Source organism: Atta colombica, unplaced genomic scaffold (genome assembly GCF_001594045.1).
Source record: "Atta colombica isolate Treedump-2 unplaced genomic scaffold, Acol1.0 scaffold235, whole genome shotgun sequence".
Lineage (NCBI taxonomy): Eukaryota > Metazoa > Arthropoda > Insecta > Hymenoptera > Formicidae > Atta > Atta colombica.
In genome coordinates this window covers 237119-256830 of record NW_017259333.1, presented here as the reverse complement: position 1 = coordinate 256830, position 19712 = coordinate 237119, and the positions used below count along the sequence as shown (strand labels likewise).

General features: G+C 30.2%; 1 protein-coding gene across 1 annotated transcript in view; it reads right to left on the bottom strand.

The window, feature by feature from the left end:
• LOC108688543 (AT-rich interactive domain-containing protein 2) overlaps window positions 1–19712 on the bottom strand; it is a 113427-nt gene that overhangs the window by 42822 nt on the left and 50893 nt on the right. The window contains exon 3 of the mRNA XM_018194844.1: window positions 16271–16368. Coding sequence (XP_018050333.1) covers window positions 16271–16368 — 98 coding nt within the window. The remainder of the gene's footprint in view (window positions 1–16270; window positions 16369–19712) is intronic.

The window sequence follows — 19712 nt, the reverse complement described above, 5'->3', positions numbered from 1 at the left end:
TCTCTCTCTCTCTCTCTCTCTCTCTCTCTCTCTCTCTCTCTCTCTCTCTCTTTCTCTCAAAATTCTGTTTTTTTTATATATAATCATTCGAAGTTAATGTCAAAATCTGTGACACAGTTATTAACGCGGATCATTTTAATTTGTTAATTAAAAGAAACTAATAAACTTCAAGAAAGAGAGAGAAACAAAATTATACAATTAGTATAAAAAAGAATAAATACTAAGTTCATTTTTAACAACAATTCAAACTTGCAGATGTAACCTAAAGAATATAATTGAGTAAAGCCTATAAATCCACCGTCAGCTCCGGAAGGATATAATTGAATGTGTTCAATAGATCTACAATCAGCTCCAAAGGATTAAAGAACGCTTAGGGCCGGAATGCAACGAGTACAGTGTACCTGGATGATCACCTTGTAGAGGCGCCCGGTAACCATCAACGAATCTTTAAAAATAATCGTACATTGATTTTCATGTTGACTTAGCCGTAATGTAGGATTTATTTGGATTTAATAAAGATTAGTATGGAACTTCTGGATAGAAAAGGATGGTGGCGAGTATAACAAGCCTCTGAAATGACTCTGAGAATGAATTAACTATTAAAAGAATTTCAAAAATCAGAAGATGATCCGAACAAAAACAAGATATTCATCGATCACTTCTTTCTAAACAGCTCGAGATACATTAAATAATGCACAACAAACTGCGATACTATACGGATCGGAAGATTATGTCACAAAAAATAAATCGGAAAAATATAGTTTTCTAATGCAAAAACCATCTGGATCAACTACATAGTTTTAAAAGATAAACAGATTGCGGCTGAGATTTCTCTCGATTCATTGGAACTGATTGGCATCTCCAAAGAATCGGTTGACTTGCGACGGTATCAACACGTAGCGCGGAATTCTAATTCTAGAGATTGTATAACTCAGAACAGTAGCCAATAATGATGGCTGATGAAAAGAAACTTTTCAAGACAACCGATAGACAGATAGACAGACAGATCAATCGATCTACTGATCGATCGACTGACAGATCAATCGACCTACCGATCGCCGGCCGTTGAAAGTGCGACGAACTCACGCGAATAGAGTAAACGCAAGAGACAGCGTGAGAGAAAAAGAGGGGAGAGGGAGTCATGAGGCATTGAGGGAGAGGAGAAGAGAGGATATTGAGTCGTGGGTGGGCAAAAGAAAGTGGGGATAGATGTAGCGGATCCATTCATACAACCAACGTACAGCGCAAAAGGTACAGACGGTAGAGAACAACCCAGAGCTTGATTGGCCGTTGGCTGATGCAGACTACTGGACACTGCTCCGACTGCTACCGCAGCATATTGCTACTACTGCTACACGCCGCGTATGTGACGGCGACTATTAGCGCAAAATAGCAGCCGGCCGGAGAATTATCATATTTCTTTCTCTCTAAATCTGAATCAGTGGACAGTTCCTAATTACCCAGTAGCATATTTAGCACTGATAATCAGTCAAAGTTCAATTAAAAAAGGAAGAATGTTTAAGTATTATATAACTAAAATACTGACATTTGCATGTTAATTTCAATTTTTCAATATCGTTGAATCCAATTCATTGAATTTAAGCACTACAACAAGATTAGTTAGATCATATAATAAAGATTAGCTAGGTTAGGGATCTCATATTTAATTCACTGATTATCAGTGGCATACTTGACAGTGATTATCCATTGATTCAGATTTAGAAAGTTTGAAAAAGTGATCACTTGTTTGATAATTCTAGATCGAACAAATAATGCAGATCGAACAAAAGACACCGATCTTGATTGAATAAAAATGTGTCTTGTTTCTGTCGCTCAGATACAATCGAAAAGAACAGTGATTGCTTAATTCGGCTTAATCTGATGACACAAAAGTAGTACACTCTTTATCATATGATACGAAATACAAAAAGCGATAATGATAAACACTAATATATTCTGATGCAGGAATATCAGGACAAGGAAATATCTTAAGCATATTCAAATATAGAGTAAAGAATTTGGGCTATCGGATTTAAAAGTTCTTTGCCCTTTTATTAGCTTAAACGTTTGTAAAATGATGAAATGATGAAAGTGATGTTATGTCATCGGAAAATACATATTAAGAATTTCGAGTTAAAATTAATAAGGACAAGTCTACAAGAAAATATTTATTACAAACCATTTAATCCTTTCACTGCGACATATATTGTAGTTATCGCTGTACATGAACGTTACGAACTATACATACTTTATTACAAATAAAGTCTACGATATTCTCTCAGTCTATTTTTATTATAAAACCGTTTTAAGCAAAGTCTTAAAAAACTTTTTAACTCTGTGAAATTGGCACCTCATTTTTCAAAAAAATGAAATTTTGGTCACAGTTCCGAATGCACCTCGAAGAGTTCTGGAGTTCCAGCCCAAAATTAAGAATAGTTTCGGCGAATTAATTAAAAAAAAAAAAATTAAAAGTTTGGGGTGCTAATTCACAAAATGCAGAACGAAAAATCACGATATCTTCTAATCCATTAATCCTAGCGCTTTAAATGATGATAACTTTTGATACAACTCGTGGGGTGTTATCCAGAAATTTTTCGTTCTGCGTTTTGTGAAGTTAGTATCTGAACTGTGACCAAAATTTCATTTTTTGAAAAATGAGGTGCCAACTTCACAGAGATGACTTTCTATCTAATTGACTAAAAATAAAATCGATTTTTTATTAATAAATAACATTTTCTGAAAATTTAAAATATTAAAAATAGGCCAGTAAAAAATTTAGAGCCGGAATTCGCCAAATAAAATCTATAGAGCCATTTCAAAAGTAAAGCATGCAGCAGATGGAAATTGATGTCACGTATGACTAATTATAAGATGTAGAATAAACAAAAGAGAATAAATCAATGATGGCTAGAAGCATATTAATCTCACTGCCAGTACGATTATATTAACTTGAACGCATATAGATATTTTCAACTATTTTTACTAGAAATGCACCGGATATCCGAAAAATATGTATCCGGTATTATCCAATACTTTTTTTTACTAATCGGATATCATTAGTGTCTGACAATATATCCAACTGAAATTTTATATCGAAAGTTTGAATCATTGATACAGCATTCTTTTCGACTTTCTTCTTTTTCTTTTCACGTTGAGAAGATAAAAAAATTATTTATTACCGTTATTTTTCCCTTATATTTTCTTTTTTAAAATTTTGGGAAATTTGTATCGGATATCTGGAAAAAATTCTATATCCGGTCGGATAATTGTCCTACCGGACATTCACTCAGATACCCAATATCATATTCTTTTCGGATATTCAATATCCGGTAATTTTATGATGCATTCTCAATGTTTACTATATATATAAAACCGAAAAGTATGGATAATCGAAATCAATTTTTATAGCTGTTTATCTCTTTAATGAAGGCTACAATGATGAGAATTAAAATTCTAAAGGGTTTCTCTATTCTCAGACTAAAATGATGGCTAACAACAATTAGTACAACAAACTAATCGACATCATTTAGAATCTTTCAAGGAGGCAAGAACGATTCGTAACAACGGAAGTGTAGTCCAAAATGCATATTTCGAAGAAGAAGAGAACTTACTATATAGCCTGGAATAGCTCAATTAGCTGTGAGTATATATAAAAATTCACATTTTATATGCTTGGTTATTTAAGTTGAAATTTTAAAATCGTTTTTTCAAAAGCTGGAATTACAATATTTTGCGAAATAATAGAACTTTTATCTCAAAAACTAATAAAGCAATCGGCTTTCAATTTTACACACATATGTAAAAAAAAAGTAATCTTCATAAGATAAATTACAGAGAAAACAAAACCTTCAACAGTTTTTTTAATAAATAAAAAAAGATTGTGTTTCTTATTAAAAAATTGTATTATTTTATTTGTTGTAGGGTCGCCATTTTTAAATAAATTGAAATTTTTTGTGTTGTATACACTGATATAATTCAAGAATCTTTTTGATTTTTTCAGAGAACTTGGAAAAAAGATACAATGTCTGCCCTCGAGATACTTTTTCTCAAACAATTCCCATCAGTTCCTTTTAGTTGCCAAAACATTCAATTTTTTATGGCCATTTCTTATTTCCTATTTGTTGAATTTTCAAATGTATGTCTTCCAATAAGATTCTTATTGTTTATATTACGTCTGAAAGAAAGATGTTTCCATATATATAACTATCCTCAATCACTGTAAGTACATAATATAATAATTGATATGTTTATTTTAAGATTTTTAAAATATATAATAAATATTATTTTGGTATTATTTATTTAAATAAAAACTTTAATATACACAAAATAAAAGTAACAAGTTCGAAAACTAACTAATTATTTAAATATAGTTATAAGTTAAATATAAAAAAAAATAAAATATAAGATATTGAACATATTACTGTCAGTCTTAATTTAAATACTGCCATCTCGATTACTGCCGCACGTACTTAATATTGCCTCTCTATTGTATCTTAATAATACTCCATGTATCTTAATAATACTGCTACCCATTTACTGCAATCTGTATCAAAATCATCCCGTAAATAAATAATAAATTCAGTCACTTGCATTACATTGGATCAGTGTATTAAAGGCTGCTTTATATAAAATATCTAAATGCAATAATAACATAATATAAGCAACTTTAACAATAAAATAATATAATATGTATGCTAAAATAATAATGTATGCTGTATTAAATAATATGACAAAGGCACATCATTTTTAGGCATGTAATCGTAAAATATTATTATGCTTTTATATTTAACTTTTTCGATTTTATATGTAGCAGCTTTTATTTTATATAATAGTAATTAGTACTAATCTAGTGCATACTATTATATTTATCATTCTATACTAACAAGGGAAGTTATCCAGATGTCCAATTGGTTATGAAAAAGTAACGGTTAGAAGTTATAGAATTCTACCTCCTCTATTAACTAAAATGAATACCATTCGCTCGGAAAATTTGATATTCGTTAGAGAAATGAATTCAAAGTCCGCTATATATGTTAGCGGCTCTGAAAATGAGTTTAAATGACATTTTTTCGTAAATTTTTTTCTTTTCTATGTATGTGTGAGTAATATACGTAAGTGGAATAGAAAGGAAAACTTGGATCTCAATTCCAGTGGTGGATGTTTGTTTTATTTATCTCTCTCAAAGTTCGAATTGGTTATGACACACTTAAAAGTTGTATGAACGTATGTAAGTATAAAGATACATATATTTTCGTACTTATTAGGGTAACTCCGGTATGTACGCCGCACCTATCAAAAACTTAATTTATTAAGTATTATTTACTTTGTTTAAGTAAACGAACTATATCAGTAAAAACTTTGTACTGTCTACTATTATGAAAAAAATATTAGAAATCTGAAATAATTATATTTCATATTAAAAAATGAACTTTTTTAAACCTTTGCATTTTTTGTCATATATCCGTATATAGGGGTGGGATATGGCTAATCATAGGGGGAGGGAAGATATGTACGGCTCATGAAAAATTTACAAATAATGCATATAAATAAGATGTAAAATGACACAACTTATAAAATGCGTGTATGAAGTTTTATTAAGGAATAAGAAGATAAATATATGAAGTAATGTATGAAGTAACATAATACATATATATATGAAGTAATATATGAAGTAACATAATACATATATATATGAAGTAATATATAATAATAATTACAATCTTCCCACATGTATTACAGGTATTATGATATGAGGTACATATTTCATGTAATACGTTTATTGCATTTAGTGCACTGAATTCAATCTGTACACTTTGTATGCTTTGGGTATAAATCCCGCTCGCTAAAAATGTATCCCAAACCGTGTATCTTAAACAAATGGGATATACAAGACAACAAACTAAACAAACAATACAAGAGAAAAGTACTTGTATTGTTATATAATATACTTTACTATTCTTCTACACTCACGAAATAACCACTAAATCTTTTGCACGTCCTACAATAATCATTTTATGTAGATTATAATTTATGATAGCGCAACTTAACACAAATATCGATTCAACTCACAAAAATTTCATTAATATTAACAGTAAGAAATTGAAATCATAACACAATACTAATATAACATAAAGGCATGTAATAGAGTAGTTGCGGGAAAATTACTCCCATTTTTTCTTCTATTTTTCCTGACTTCTGCGACGTAAATCCCAGCGCGGCGTATTTACCGGAGTACTCTATACATTTTCGTTAATATATTATTATATATTTTTAACGAATTGAAATTTGAAAAGTTAAAAATATTTTATTATAAGTTTTGCTATACTATAAAATAGAAATACATTGGAACCAATGAAATCGAGTCGAAATTTTGTTTTTATTTACTTATGTATTAACTTATGTACTTATGTATTAATTCATATATATGTAGAAAAATCTAAAAAGTAAAAAAAATTATAAAAAAATTTTATTTAAACCCATTTTCGGAGCCCTTTACAGCGAACTTTAACTCCATTCCTTTCAACGAATCTCAAATTTTCCGAGAGAAACTCATTTTAGTTAATAAAAGATAGGATACTACAACTTCTAATCGTTACTATTTCGAAACTAATTGGACATAACTTTCCTTGTAAGAATACCTACCACCTCTTTAGTTAAAGATGTCAAAGTTGACAGTAATTGATGCATTGTATCCATATAGTCATGCATAACAGGACTTATTTACTACCGGTAGTAATGCAGGCAGACTTTAAATAATTATCTCTATAATGCTGCTATTTTAATAATTTAATTTAAAAAGTAACTCATTAACTTTTTATACTTATTTTATTAAAATTTAAACATTATCATAAAATTACTTTAGTACAAGAAAATGAAGACGTTCGTATGCACTTTTAAATCATGCAGTTTTGCTTCACTTCTAATTAGAAGAATATGGAGTTTACATGTTCAGTGACATTCCTAATTTCTTTAATTACTTTATACATACAAAACATATCGAATATCTTATACAATTGTGCTTATGTTCATCAGTCGTTTAATATTATTTTTAATAATATTTTTAATATATAACAATCTCATATTTTTATATTGCAATTGAAAAAAGTGGCAGTAATTGGGACAGTTATTTTATACTTATTATTGCGAAGAATATTTATTAAGATTTTGGTCTAAAGATTTTAGTCTAAAGGTTAAAACGTTCGCACTAAAGGTTAGAGATCTGATTCGAAGTAATATTTTCCGCAATAATTTATTTAGATTTCCAGCATATTCAGATCTCTTTAATAGATCCATCCAATAATCCATTAAGCATCCAAATTTAATAGTGATGTTATTTCAGTAACTTAGCTGCGGTTTTTAAATCCAATAAAATTTCAACGCACAGTTCAAATGACTACAAATATGGTATATATGCGTGTACATATATAATATTACCAATAAAATACTATTAAAGACCGTCACAATTGGGTAAATTTTCGTCTTCACAAAAAGTTTCGAGAGCCTGGAGAATTGAAGAATGCTGTCATTATCGACAATTAATATAAATTTGTAAAACAATAAAGAAAAAGCACTACAAGTCAATAGGCCCTTTTTTTATTGTTTTTTGAATTTTATAAACCTCTTATTACTAAGACATATAAATTTATAACTATTAACATAACTATTTAGCTAATTATTAAATTCATGATTTTTTATTATAATAAATATAATAATATTATTATAAAAATATTATTTAAATTCTCTATAAATAAGTATGCATACTTACTGTTATAATATCTTATATATTGTTACAAAATTATCACTTTTTCCTCTACTATTATCGATAAACCCACACGATGATATTAAAAACACAGTTTTAAATAAAAATCGAGTATTATTTAGTTTTACATATATAAACATATACTACGAAACTAATAAATCATAAAATTAATATTATGTTATCAATTTCTTATTCACATAAATTTTAAGTTTTAAAAATTAAAATTGCGAAAAAAAAGGCTACAAGTCAACGCTAGGTAGATGTTTATAATTATTCTACATATTTTAATGTTTATCGAAAGATATATATTAGGAGTAGTAAAAAGAAATCCATTATTTTTCCATTCAATTTCATGCAAAAATAATGGATTTCTTTTTACTACACCTAATAAAATACATAAAATAATACATATGTTTTGTCTTTGATCATCCTCAGTGTGAAACCGTGTGAAACCATTAATTCAAATGATAGAAAAAAATAAAAATAAAAATAATAAAATAAAGACAAAAAAGCCACGCTATAATCGGTTACATAAAATTAGTTAATAATTTAAATATAAAATGTTGGAGATGTCATAGTATTAAAAGTATTGTAAATTATATTCATTTTCTATTTAAAGATTAAGTATATAAAAGTCGAGTGATCAAAGACGGTTATAAAACATTTATAAATAAATATTATAATTTATTTATTTATACAAACATTTGTGACATTAATAAAAAATGAACATAATTTTAAATGAAATGATGTTAAAATTTTCGATATCGAGTTTTCATATAATAAGAAATTGATTTCGAATATGGCACGCATTAAAAACAAATTAATGAGACAAACAAACCAAGTGACATAGAATTTCTACCTAATTCCTATCTTCCCATCTTTTACAGGTATTATCCCTTTTCTAATTCTCCCCCCCTCCCCCTCCCCCACCCTTTCCATTATTCTTTCCCATACTTTCATCCCCTCCTCCAAAATTCGTGTGATAATTCTAACTTCCATTTTTCTTTCACTGCGTCATTGCTTTTCTATATTTGGAAAAATAATTAACAACCTGCCATCTAAAAAGTTTTATCACAAAAAGAACTATGAATACAATCGTTGTGAACCGACTGATTGATGTTATGTAAAGATAAGACTAAATTTATTTAATTTTGAGAATTAAATCAGAGATTTTAAAATAATAAGTAAATTTCAAGGCTAATGTGAATCAGCGAAAGGGGCCGCGCACAGTTATTGATTAGTAAAATTACTTCTTCATATAACTGATGTCTTATTTCATAATCTTGAACGTTTCAACTCACTTTGGAGTCATCTTCAGTAATATTACAATTAAAATTGGTCAAAAGCGTTAAGCGGTCCGCGATTCGTCCAGAATGAGTCACTCTCAGATTCACAGAACTGTAATGGATTCTAATATGCAAATGTACATGTTAATTCTAAATCAATTAGTAAAAAAGAGGGAAAAGCAACTCACTTTGAATAGAACATTCAATTACGAAGCTTTGAAAATTTGATTTCACTACGTGATCACATCGACAAAATAATGACGCGTCTCGAACATTTATAACAAAGAGAATTTCTATACGTATGGTTCCGTGTGTCAGATACGTCTAACGAATATTTTATTGTACAAATCAAAAGAAAAAACATTATTGTGTCATAAATATTATATATACAATAGAAAGGCGTATTGTTAATTCATAAAATAAAAGGTGTAAGAACGATAACTGATAAAATTAGTTTAGAAAAAAAAACGAAAATTATATAATCCAATTAGTAAACCTATTTAACATTGTAGCGTAGGCATGATGAAGTCCATTTGTGTCTGAACACAAATATATACTAAATTTCTTTGCATATGTACATGTATACGTGCTTTTTCAGAAATTAATCGTTTATTCAAGTTCCTTTCTTAATTTAAAATTTGGATGTTCCCTCTATTAAATTCATGTTTCAATTTAATTCTGTGGTCAGTTACCGATTGCGTTTTTTGGTTTCCAATTAATATGATTGCAATGTTCTGCAATTTTCGTACTTAATTTCCTACTCGTTTGTAATAAAGTACCCTTCACCATGAGTTTTCAAAGGAATGCGACGGGGGCACAAAATCCAAAATTTCATATTTTGGCATCACGAATTATGATGCTTCTATTATGGAAGTAGTGATTGATTCTGCTCCTGGCGAAGAGTACTTTACTCTCAAGTCTGATATGGATCGGGGGTAATTTCCAATGAAACGGAGGGAGCACAAAATCTGAAACTTCATATTTTGGCAGCACAAATTATAGCGCTTCTATTATGGAAGTAGCGACTAATTCTGCTGCGTGGCGAAGGTACTTTGCTCTTGAATCTAATAGTGTACAATTCAGTTAGAGATTGGTTCTTGAGGAATGGATCAATATATTAACTTTTTTTTGATAGCACAACTTAGCACAGAATCAGTACTATTCAAATCTAATTTTATTTTTCTTTTTTTTTTCTTGTCGTCCTACTAGCTGGCAACGTCACATGGTATTCTTCTAAACGGCATATGGTACAAAATTGTTTTTTTGTTTGCACAAATTAGCACAAAATGAACATTAAATAGTTCTTTCTCGATTCTGCTCATTTGAACCTGCTAGCTTGACAGAGATCTTATATACGTTTTTATTGGAATTTTTTAGAAGAATATCTTCTAAATCCTAATGAATCTATTGAGTTTGTTATTGTTATAGTAAGCTGATTTTTAATTTTTATTCTTACAAATTGATAGGATTCTGTCTGTTGTCGATGTGTAAGGCATGATAACCATGAAACTTTTATAATACTATTGTCTTGATTAGTATCTGAGAAATCTCTTGAGAAATCTCACGTCTCGAAGATAAATATTTTAAACGTGATCATACGATTTTAAAAATGAACTCGACTGGATAGTTATTACTTAACTTAAAGTATTAATAATGAGTTCAATATTTTTTTTATGGAACTTTGATTTTGAAAGTTGCACTTTATCTGTCATACATATTATTACTCCTTTTTTTTGATTTTTTTTAGAAATAGGATGCGACGACAAAAAATTGAGGTATTGTCCCGAAATTTATAATACAATCGAATTCTAAGCGATTATTGTTCTTCATGATCACATCCAAGAAATTAATTTTGTCGCCACTTTTTTCCAATGTAAATTGGAGTCTCGTGTGGAAAGAATTGTTACTAAATCAATTAAATTATCCAGTACTATCATAACAATATCATCCATGTATCTAATGTAAAATGGCTTTTCAATCTAAAGTGAGTTGAAAAAAGTGAGTTGAACGTTCAAAATTACAAAATAAAGAAGGCATCAGTTTTATGAAGAAATAATTTTATTAATCAATAATCTGCGCGAACCCTTTCCGCGCTGACTCTCATTAGTCTTGAAATTTACTTATTATTTGAAATATAGAGATTTATTATTATTTGAAATATAGAGAGTCTGTTCTAATCATTATATTTTTTAAACTTTTAACTGATCTATACTTCTATAGTTCTGGCAAGAATCAGCGTCGATATACTGAGGCGTATACGTTTGTAACAGTTGATTTTTGACATACATCCATTTTGCAATGGGAAATGAGGTACGAAATGCCTGTAACAAGGAAATAATTTTTCAAACCATGAAATCGAAAGACACAAATAACTAATATCTATTTATACGTTTTATAACCGTCTTTGATCATGCGACCTTTATATACTTGATCCTTATATAGAAAATGAATGTAATTCACAATTCTTTTAATACTATAACAACGTTTTATATTTAAATTATTAATTTTATATGTAACCGATTATATCGCGGCCTTTTTATCTTTATTTTATTATTTTTATTTTTCTAATTTTCTATTCATTCAAATCAATAGTTTCACACTGAAAATGACTTGATCAAGATTGAAACGTATGTATTATGTTATATTATGTTATATTATTTTCAATATATCCTTTCGATAAACATTAAAATAGAATATATATAAATAAATAGATAATTATAAGCACCAACTAGTGCTGAGTCGTAGCCTTTTTTTCGGCAATTTTAATTTTTTAAATATTGAGTCAGTTCATTTCGAGTATATTTTAAGTTTTATAACAGCTTCAACAGGGATACAAACTCCCATAAGAATATCAGTCTTTAATAATATCTCATTGGTGATAGTATATACCTACTAATTCTTATTAAATTATTTAAGCGTTAAAAGACCTAGCTTCGATCATTATGGTCATTTCCAATTTATTCTTTTGAAAAGATTTACTTTAGAAAACTTAAAAAATTTATTTTAGAATATTTAAACTTTACTGTAGAGAAAACCTAAGAAATAAAGATAAATTTAAACTTCTTTTTTAAAGTAACTTTAAAATTTACTTAAGAACAGCTGAAAGAAACTAACGCTGTGCCGATTATATTTAAATCACCCTTGAAAAACTTTAAAAATTTTAGATTATTTTGGCCTAATCTTACATCTCAAAATTTTTTTAAGTAAACTCTTAATTACTTTTAAAAATTTTAACTTCGCTAAAAGTAAATTTTCCCGAAGATTATTTGTTGAGTTTTCAATATTTTTAGTTAAGAATTTATATACACACGCGCGCGCGCGCATACACACAGAGAAAAGATGAATAAATATTACTGAAAAATATGAAAATAATCTGTTGAAAAGTTCTTATATAAAAAATTATTAAAAATTATTAAAAATGATCTATTTTTCGGCCAAGGTAAAAAGTTCCCTTTTTGCAGTTATAGTGTGTAGCGATTCTGACTTAGTCAAACAACTACAACAGTAACACAGTTGCACTCTTCAAATGTAATTTGAGAGTCTCTCTTTGCTGCACTCTTGGAACTAATTACATTGCAACTTTTTTCATTGTCAGATCAAAAGTATTGCTTTAAGGAGATCTTAAAGTCATCTGTATTACTGACTAAACACAATAATTTTTATATAGCAATTACTTTTTTCCTCATTTATAAGTTTGGAAACCATTTTTCAGAATTAAAGCATATGCATTAATAACGTGTCTATGTCTTTAAATTGAGATCTTTACCATTTCTTAGTCCAATATGGCGTTAGAACTGTGTCAATATCGTAACAACACTTTGCTTGATAAAAAAGCTTTGCAATTTGTATTTACGAAATTGTGGTCCACAGATGTAGTTTGCATGAACAAATAACGTCGAGTTCTTGGAATTAGACTTAGACACTTTATCACGACGAATTTATTATATGAAAATTGACACGAACGTGCGACTGCGTGTATCACAGTTTGCGTGAGATATTGATGTGATAGTATATAAAAGATATATGTGCTGTAAAACAGCGACCTCTGAGAGTTCTTTAGCAGAGTTCAAGCTTCACTTTAGGGGCCCCTTAACATCGCTAAAGAGCTCGAGTGGAACCGAAACGTTTGATCTTTATGTATAAATTTGAAGGTCTTTAAATACATTATATCTATTGTAAGTAATAATGCACAAATTACCGCATATTAGTAGCTCTTAATCGCCTGTCATTTAATAATTATTTGTTGAAAATATTTAAATTCAGGACTTTTTTAACATTTTCATAATTATATAATAATTATTATATTTTATTTATATCGGCTGTGCACTATAATGATTGCAACGGTAATCTTCACATATGGTTATTATGGCGGTCATTTGTATACAGAGATGAATCTCTGGGAAAGGCAGTTTAACATAGTAGCGACCGTCAAAAGGGAGAAGATTAAATCTATGAAACTGAACGGATCAGAAGTACAAATGTGTACAAATTTCACGTTAAAAAAAAAAAAAATGGAAACTTCCAATTTGCAAGTTGCAGTAAAGTCAGGTGCGAAAAGTCGCGCGCAAATGACGTTGGTAAGGAGCCGGAGACTCAGTGGCGCGTCCACTTGTCAGCTACGCGTGCCGCTAACAAGATTGCAGGGCTCGCTTCTCTCAAGGAAGAGAGAGAACGGGAGCACGCGCGAGATAGAGAAGAGAGAGAGAGGGGGGAGGGAGAGAGAGGAGAAAAGTGGGAGGAAGAGGAAAGCGAGACTCAGGAACCACGTGGTGGCTCTCGTCAGCGAGGCCGAGGCATGAATGAACGAACGTACGTAGTACGCGATACGGAAAATGGTGGTGGGGCATAGGGACCAATGCCGATACGCGTGGTGTTGGCCGTATGGCAAAACGCTACTACTCCCTGCCTCTTGCAGACGCTCGCGGACTGCCAGACGCAATCGAACATTGTAGCAAGCGGGGCGGTGAGGCGTCACGCCGCGTCCAGAAGTCGTCGATGACGGTAAAGGCCCTTCTTGACAATCAGAATTAAGGGTCGCGTCTTTAATGGAACCTCACAAAGTGCACGCATCAGCGAATAATTGATTAAATCTAGTACGAGAAAAATTTTCAGAAAAGATTATCATTTTCAGAGATTCATATCTCTTTTCTAAACATTCACATTGCTTGATCTGTTCTGTTTATATAGTATTATAGCGACATTCTGTTATAGCTCTATGTAAATTTAACTTTATATCTAACCTGATATGGGATCTATTCGATCCATTCAATTATATTCTTTACGTTATATATCTCTGCAAATTTGAATTATTATTATTAAAGTAAACTTAGTATATGTATCTTTTTTATACGAAATTGTTTTGATTCTTTGAAATTAATTAGTATCTTTTAATCAACATAGGTTAGACATATTAGGTGTAGTAAAAAGAAATCCATTATTTTTGAAATTGAATGAAAAAATAATGGATTTCTTTTTACTATACCTAATATATTAATTCTTTCATAGTCACATATCAAAAAAGCCACACGATGGTTGCTCTGGATTAAAATGACCCGACCCATCTTTAGTGTTACCAAATCGATAGTTTAGTTGCAATGATTTAAAAAAAATACGTATAATTTATAAAAATAAGTATATAATTTATAAAAATAAGTATATAATTTCATCCTTTAAGAAAAATGGAACAATGGTATTTTAGCGAAAAATTTAACACTAAAAAAAATTGTAAATGTTAATTCACATGATACGACTTTACGTTTGTCTCGGTTTGTATTTTTTACATTATTGTTAATCCGTTCTATAATTCGTTTTTAATTTATTTAAGCCGTTTATAATTTATATTTATTTTATGTTTCGTTTTATCGTTATCTCTATTGAGAATGACTCAAGGGACTCAAGACTTAAAACACTGTTTGTAGTTATATTTTTGTTTCAATTATATTTTATTATTTACATTACATTGTTTTGTCTTATGGCTCGTAGCTCTTCTTTACATAATTTATTATTTAAACACGTTAAGTTCGGAAAAATATTTTTTTACTTAAAAAACTTTTTAAATTTATAATATTTTCAAATAAAGTTTTGACCTAGTACTCTTGAGATAATGTACTTTCAAAAAAAAGTATGATTACACGCATTTCAAAAAAGATATTTATTTTGAAGGTAGAAAATGATCGTTTTTTAGATATAAAAAAAGGTGTTAAATTCGGATAAAAAGCTATTTATTATTGATTTCAGTTATTATTAATGTAAAAATTATTATTTTTATTAATACTAAAGACAAATATAAGTAAAAAATGTAAAATACAAAAAATACATAGAAAACGTTACTCTTTGCTACAGCAATATCTCAGTACACAGAGTCTGCTCTCTAAAGCTAAATCAATGGATAATCTCACTGATTCAGTGCCAAATATACCACTGTTAATTAATGAATGAATTCTGGTATCCCTAACCTATAGTAAAGGTATAGCGAACCTTGCTTCAGTGTATAAGTGTAGCGCATTCAACGTATATGATATTGTAAGATTGGAATTATAATATAATGCGCTGGAATGTGCAAATATCGGTATTTTAATTATATAATGCTCAAATTTCTTTTCTTTTATAGTTGAATTGCACTGATTATCCAGTGCCTAATGTGCTAATATGACAGGCTGATAATTCAATACCAAGTATGCTACTTCATTATGCCACTGATTCAGATTTAAAGAGTGTATTTATCACACATAAGTAGACACGATGGACATTCTTTCCTGATCGTTTCTTTTATCCTCACTTGAAGAACACAATCCACATCTTGCTTATTTTTGCTATTGATGCAAAAATATAAATAATAAATTTTTTAACTAAAACGACGCGTTGGTCACACTTGCTGATATTTTGACTCGAGAAAAAAAAACGCTTTTTGCGCAAATGCTGCTAGATGCATACTAATAGTCCGATTAAAAAGCTAAGCATCTCTATCGATAATTGAAACTTCAAACCTCTAGTAGATGGCAGGTAAGCGCTCTTCTGAAGGCAGGTAGATATTATAATTTAGTGTGAAAGACGATGCTCGGGTCATTTTGATCCGGAAGGACCATGAAGGGTTAAATGAGTCTCATAAACACTAATGTCAGTAACTGTGTGTGTTACAGATTTTGGTGTCAGCTCCAGAGTTTCTTGCTAAGAGAGAGTATATTTATTAAATTTTGTCATATTAGATCTACAAGAAAAAACTTACCGAAGATAAATTTGTTTAAGGCCGACTCCGCTATTGATGCAACCACCGGGTAGGTGAAACTGTTCGCACAATGACGCCCATTCATTTCTAGTATTGACCTGTAATTAAAAAAGATGTGTAAGAATTATTTGAATATGGAATATTTACTACACACGATCCAAAACTTGTAAAATTAGTCGCGTTTGTATTTAATAAAACTGTTTGTGAATATTACATGTGTGTACGCGAAGCTCGCAATACGTTTTGGGGACGATTTTCACGCAAGAGATGGAGCATGAAAATCGTTCGCATGTAGGACATTTTGTAGGACAATACACGATATTTCACAGAAAATTTCATAAAATTCTGCTGATTAATTTTATAGCAAAAAAAATTTTTTTTGCGCAAATAAGGTAATCTTTTTTTAAGAATAGCGCTCCGAAATTTGAACTAATTTATATTTATCACGAGCACATAATTAGCACTAAATTATAGTGATAGTATTATTTTTTATTTTTTTTAATGTGCATTCTCTCTAATTTATTAAGAGTCAGCAAAAAAATTATTTCTTGTTAAATGGCTAGAGCAACAAAGTCGAGATTAGAGCAAAAAGAACAAAAAGAACACTAAATCCTCCATATTCATATGAAATCGTTTTTATTTTATTTAATTTGAGTTATTTTTAATCATTTCTGTAAGTTATTGTTTTTACTCAATATATAAGCTTTATTCAATATATAATAATTCCAATGCACACTGCCAGTATTAAAAATCTATAGTATATGTAACGCGCACTATAGCTTTTCAATACTTGCAGTGCATAATGGAACACAGCCATAATTAATTTGACTAAAACAATGGAGTTCAACAATTTAACTAAAAAAAAAATGTATTAAATTTGATTCAAATTTAGTTTAAATAATTTACTATTTGTTAAATGTATACGTGGTAAATATGCCGACGTATATATTACCAAAGCCATGAGTGATCTCCACCAAATTATCGCTCATTATTCGTTAAAAAGTTATTAACAAAATAATTTTTTAAAATAACGTCTTATTTCTGCCATATACAATATATTTCACGCGAAGCGAGATCTACATCACGCCCCCTATCCAGAAAGTCAGAGAAGATGAAGTAAACCTCGCTTTGCATGGAAAGTGCGCTTTCTAAATAGGAGGAAGAGTGGATCTCATTTCGCAAATTATTACATAAGTAGGAGAGAATATGGGATAGTTCTTAACGTTATATGTATATATAAAAAATGAGAAGTTATTCATTAAACTTTTTTTATTAATAACTTCTGAATGACGAGCGAATGACAACAAGAGATGATTAAAACTTGGAGATTATTCATAGTGTACTCACTGGTCGCACTGATACGCACTGTGCACGTTAGACGAAAGCAGTGTGTTTCACTGGATGTTTGCGCACAAAAACAGTGTGTGCTGGGAAACTTAGTGTCGAATTTTTACACTAACAAAAATTGGACACGAATTCCGAAAGGCAGTGTCGGTTTAGTGCAATATGGCAGCACGAAAAGGTGAAAATGAATTTTCACAGCTTGGTTTGCATTTGAATGATTGCTTGATTTGCTGTCTTCGTCATCATCCAATAGTAATAATGAAGATGAATGTTTACTGAATGAAAAGTTCAGTAAAATTCGTAAAATTGAAAATTGTGTTGACTTGGTGCATGAGTGTATAAATAAAGAGATGATACATAGGCACACTTTTTATTATTGTTAATATATTTATTTTTTATTTACTACTAATGGAATAATAGTAGAAGAAATATTGCACTTCGTGGCATTTGAACCTGTAGCTATGTTTAGGAGTGCAAGTTTAGGAGTGCAAGAAACTCGCACTTTTGGCAATCATGCAGTGCTGCTGCCACTGAATGAGTTTTTGGTGCGCACTCAATGTGGTTCAGTGAAAAACGCTATCATGACCTTGACAATATATGCAAGATCAAGATCATCTAGTTCCTCCCTTCCCCCCCCCCCTCGGCACCCTTATTTACCATAAATAAGGATTCATTAAGGTGTCTTCATTTTTAATTAATCGCGGATCCATAATGATCCTCATTTATGTATTTATTTATTTTCGTATTTATTCTAAATACGAAAGAATATATCAAACAGTTGAGAGTGACCAATTAATAGAAATCCGTAATTTTTTACAAACAAATCTGATACGAGATAGTCATTCATTACTCGAGAGAGATTAAATAAAAGAAGAAGAAAGACGAATAATCATTAAAACAGGGAATTATATATACAACATTAAAAAAATATACATAGAATAAATGTAACAAAATGATTTTGTAAGTATCGAATGTTTTTAAATATTGATGGAATAAAAAATAAAAACAAGATCCATTTCTACGAATGCAGATTTTAATTTCAATTTAATTTACTTTTATTTTATCTAATTCATAGAACTAGAAGAAAAACAAAAGTAAATTAAGCCAATATTGGTACAAATAAACATCTAAACTATGTTCAAAGATTTCTCCATTTCGTATGCGCGAGATTCAAAGTTTCGCGGATTTGGCACGTGATTCTACAAATGTGACACGTGACCACGCGATGTAGAATCGTCGGCAGCGGCCTGCGTTCTCAAAGTTCGCTCTAAGCTACGACGGCAATGGCAGAAGAGGAGAAAGAAAGGGGTTGGAGGTGGCGCGGGAGTCGTGATTTGTAAATTCAGCGACGACCAAGCATACTAGGTCAGTGCTCTCTGGATCGGCACCCGTGTGTGTTCGCTCTATTCTGATCGTCGTCGCCATCGTCGCGACCCTTGTCGATGAATCGGAAATGTGACGCCGCGCCGTGGACGACCGCAAACGTCCGGTCGAGCGCGTTGCTCGATAACAGAGTAATAATAGTTGACGAGAGACAGAACACGCGACCCGCGCGATAAGTATTTTAAGAACGCGGATGCAAAATGTCAATAACATAGCATTGGTGAGATATTAAATTTATTGTTGAGACAAAATTTTTGAGATAATTTTACGAAATGTTGATGCTCTTACCTTTAGCTTTACGCAACAAGAATATTAAGTAAGATATAGCCTACATTATATTATAATTTAAAATGTCGGGCCAACATGTACAAATATAATCTGAGACATCAGTCGTATCCAACATACTTGTAACAGTTTACTCCAAAAAAAATTTTTTATCGATAAGCGAGAAATTCCTCTTAACATTCCCTCTAAGCAAAGCCTGATTTTATAACACATATTATGCGTATCTATTTAAAAAGTGGATGCATGAACTATAAGATTAAATTTCTTTATAAAAAATTTCACTATAATAACCTGAATAGTCTCTCGAAAAGAATATACTAAGAGGTAAATCTCGCTACAAGATGGATGCGCTATTCGTAAGAAAATATCCAGGAGTTCTATAAGAAAGCATCTGCAAATACAATTGGAAAGTTTCCTAGAGATTTTAAAG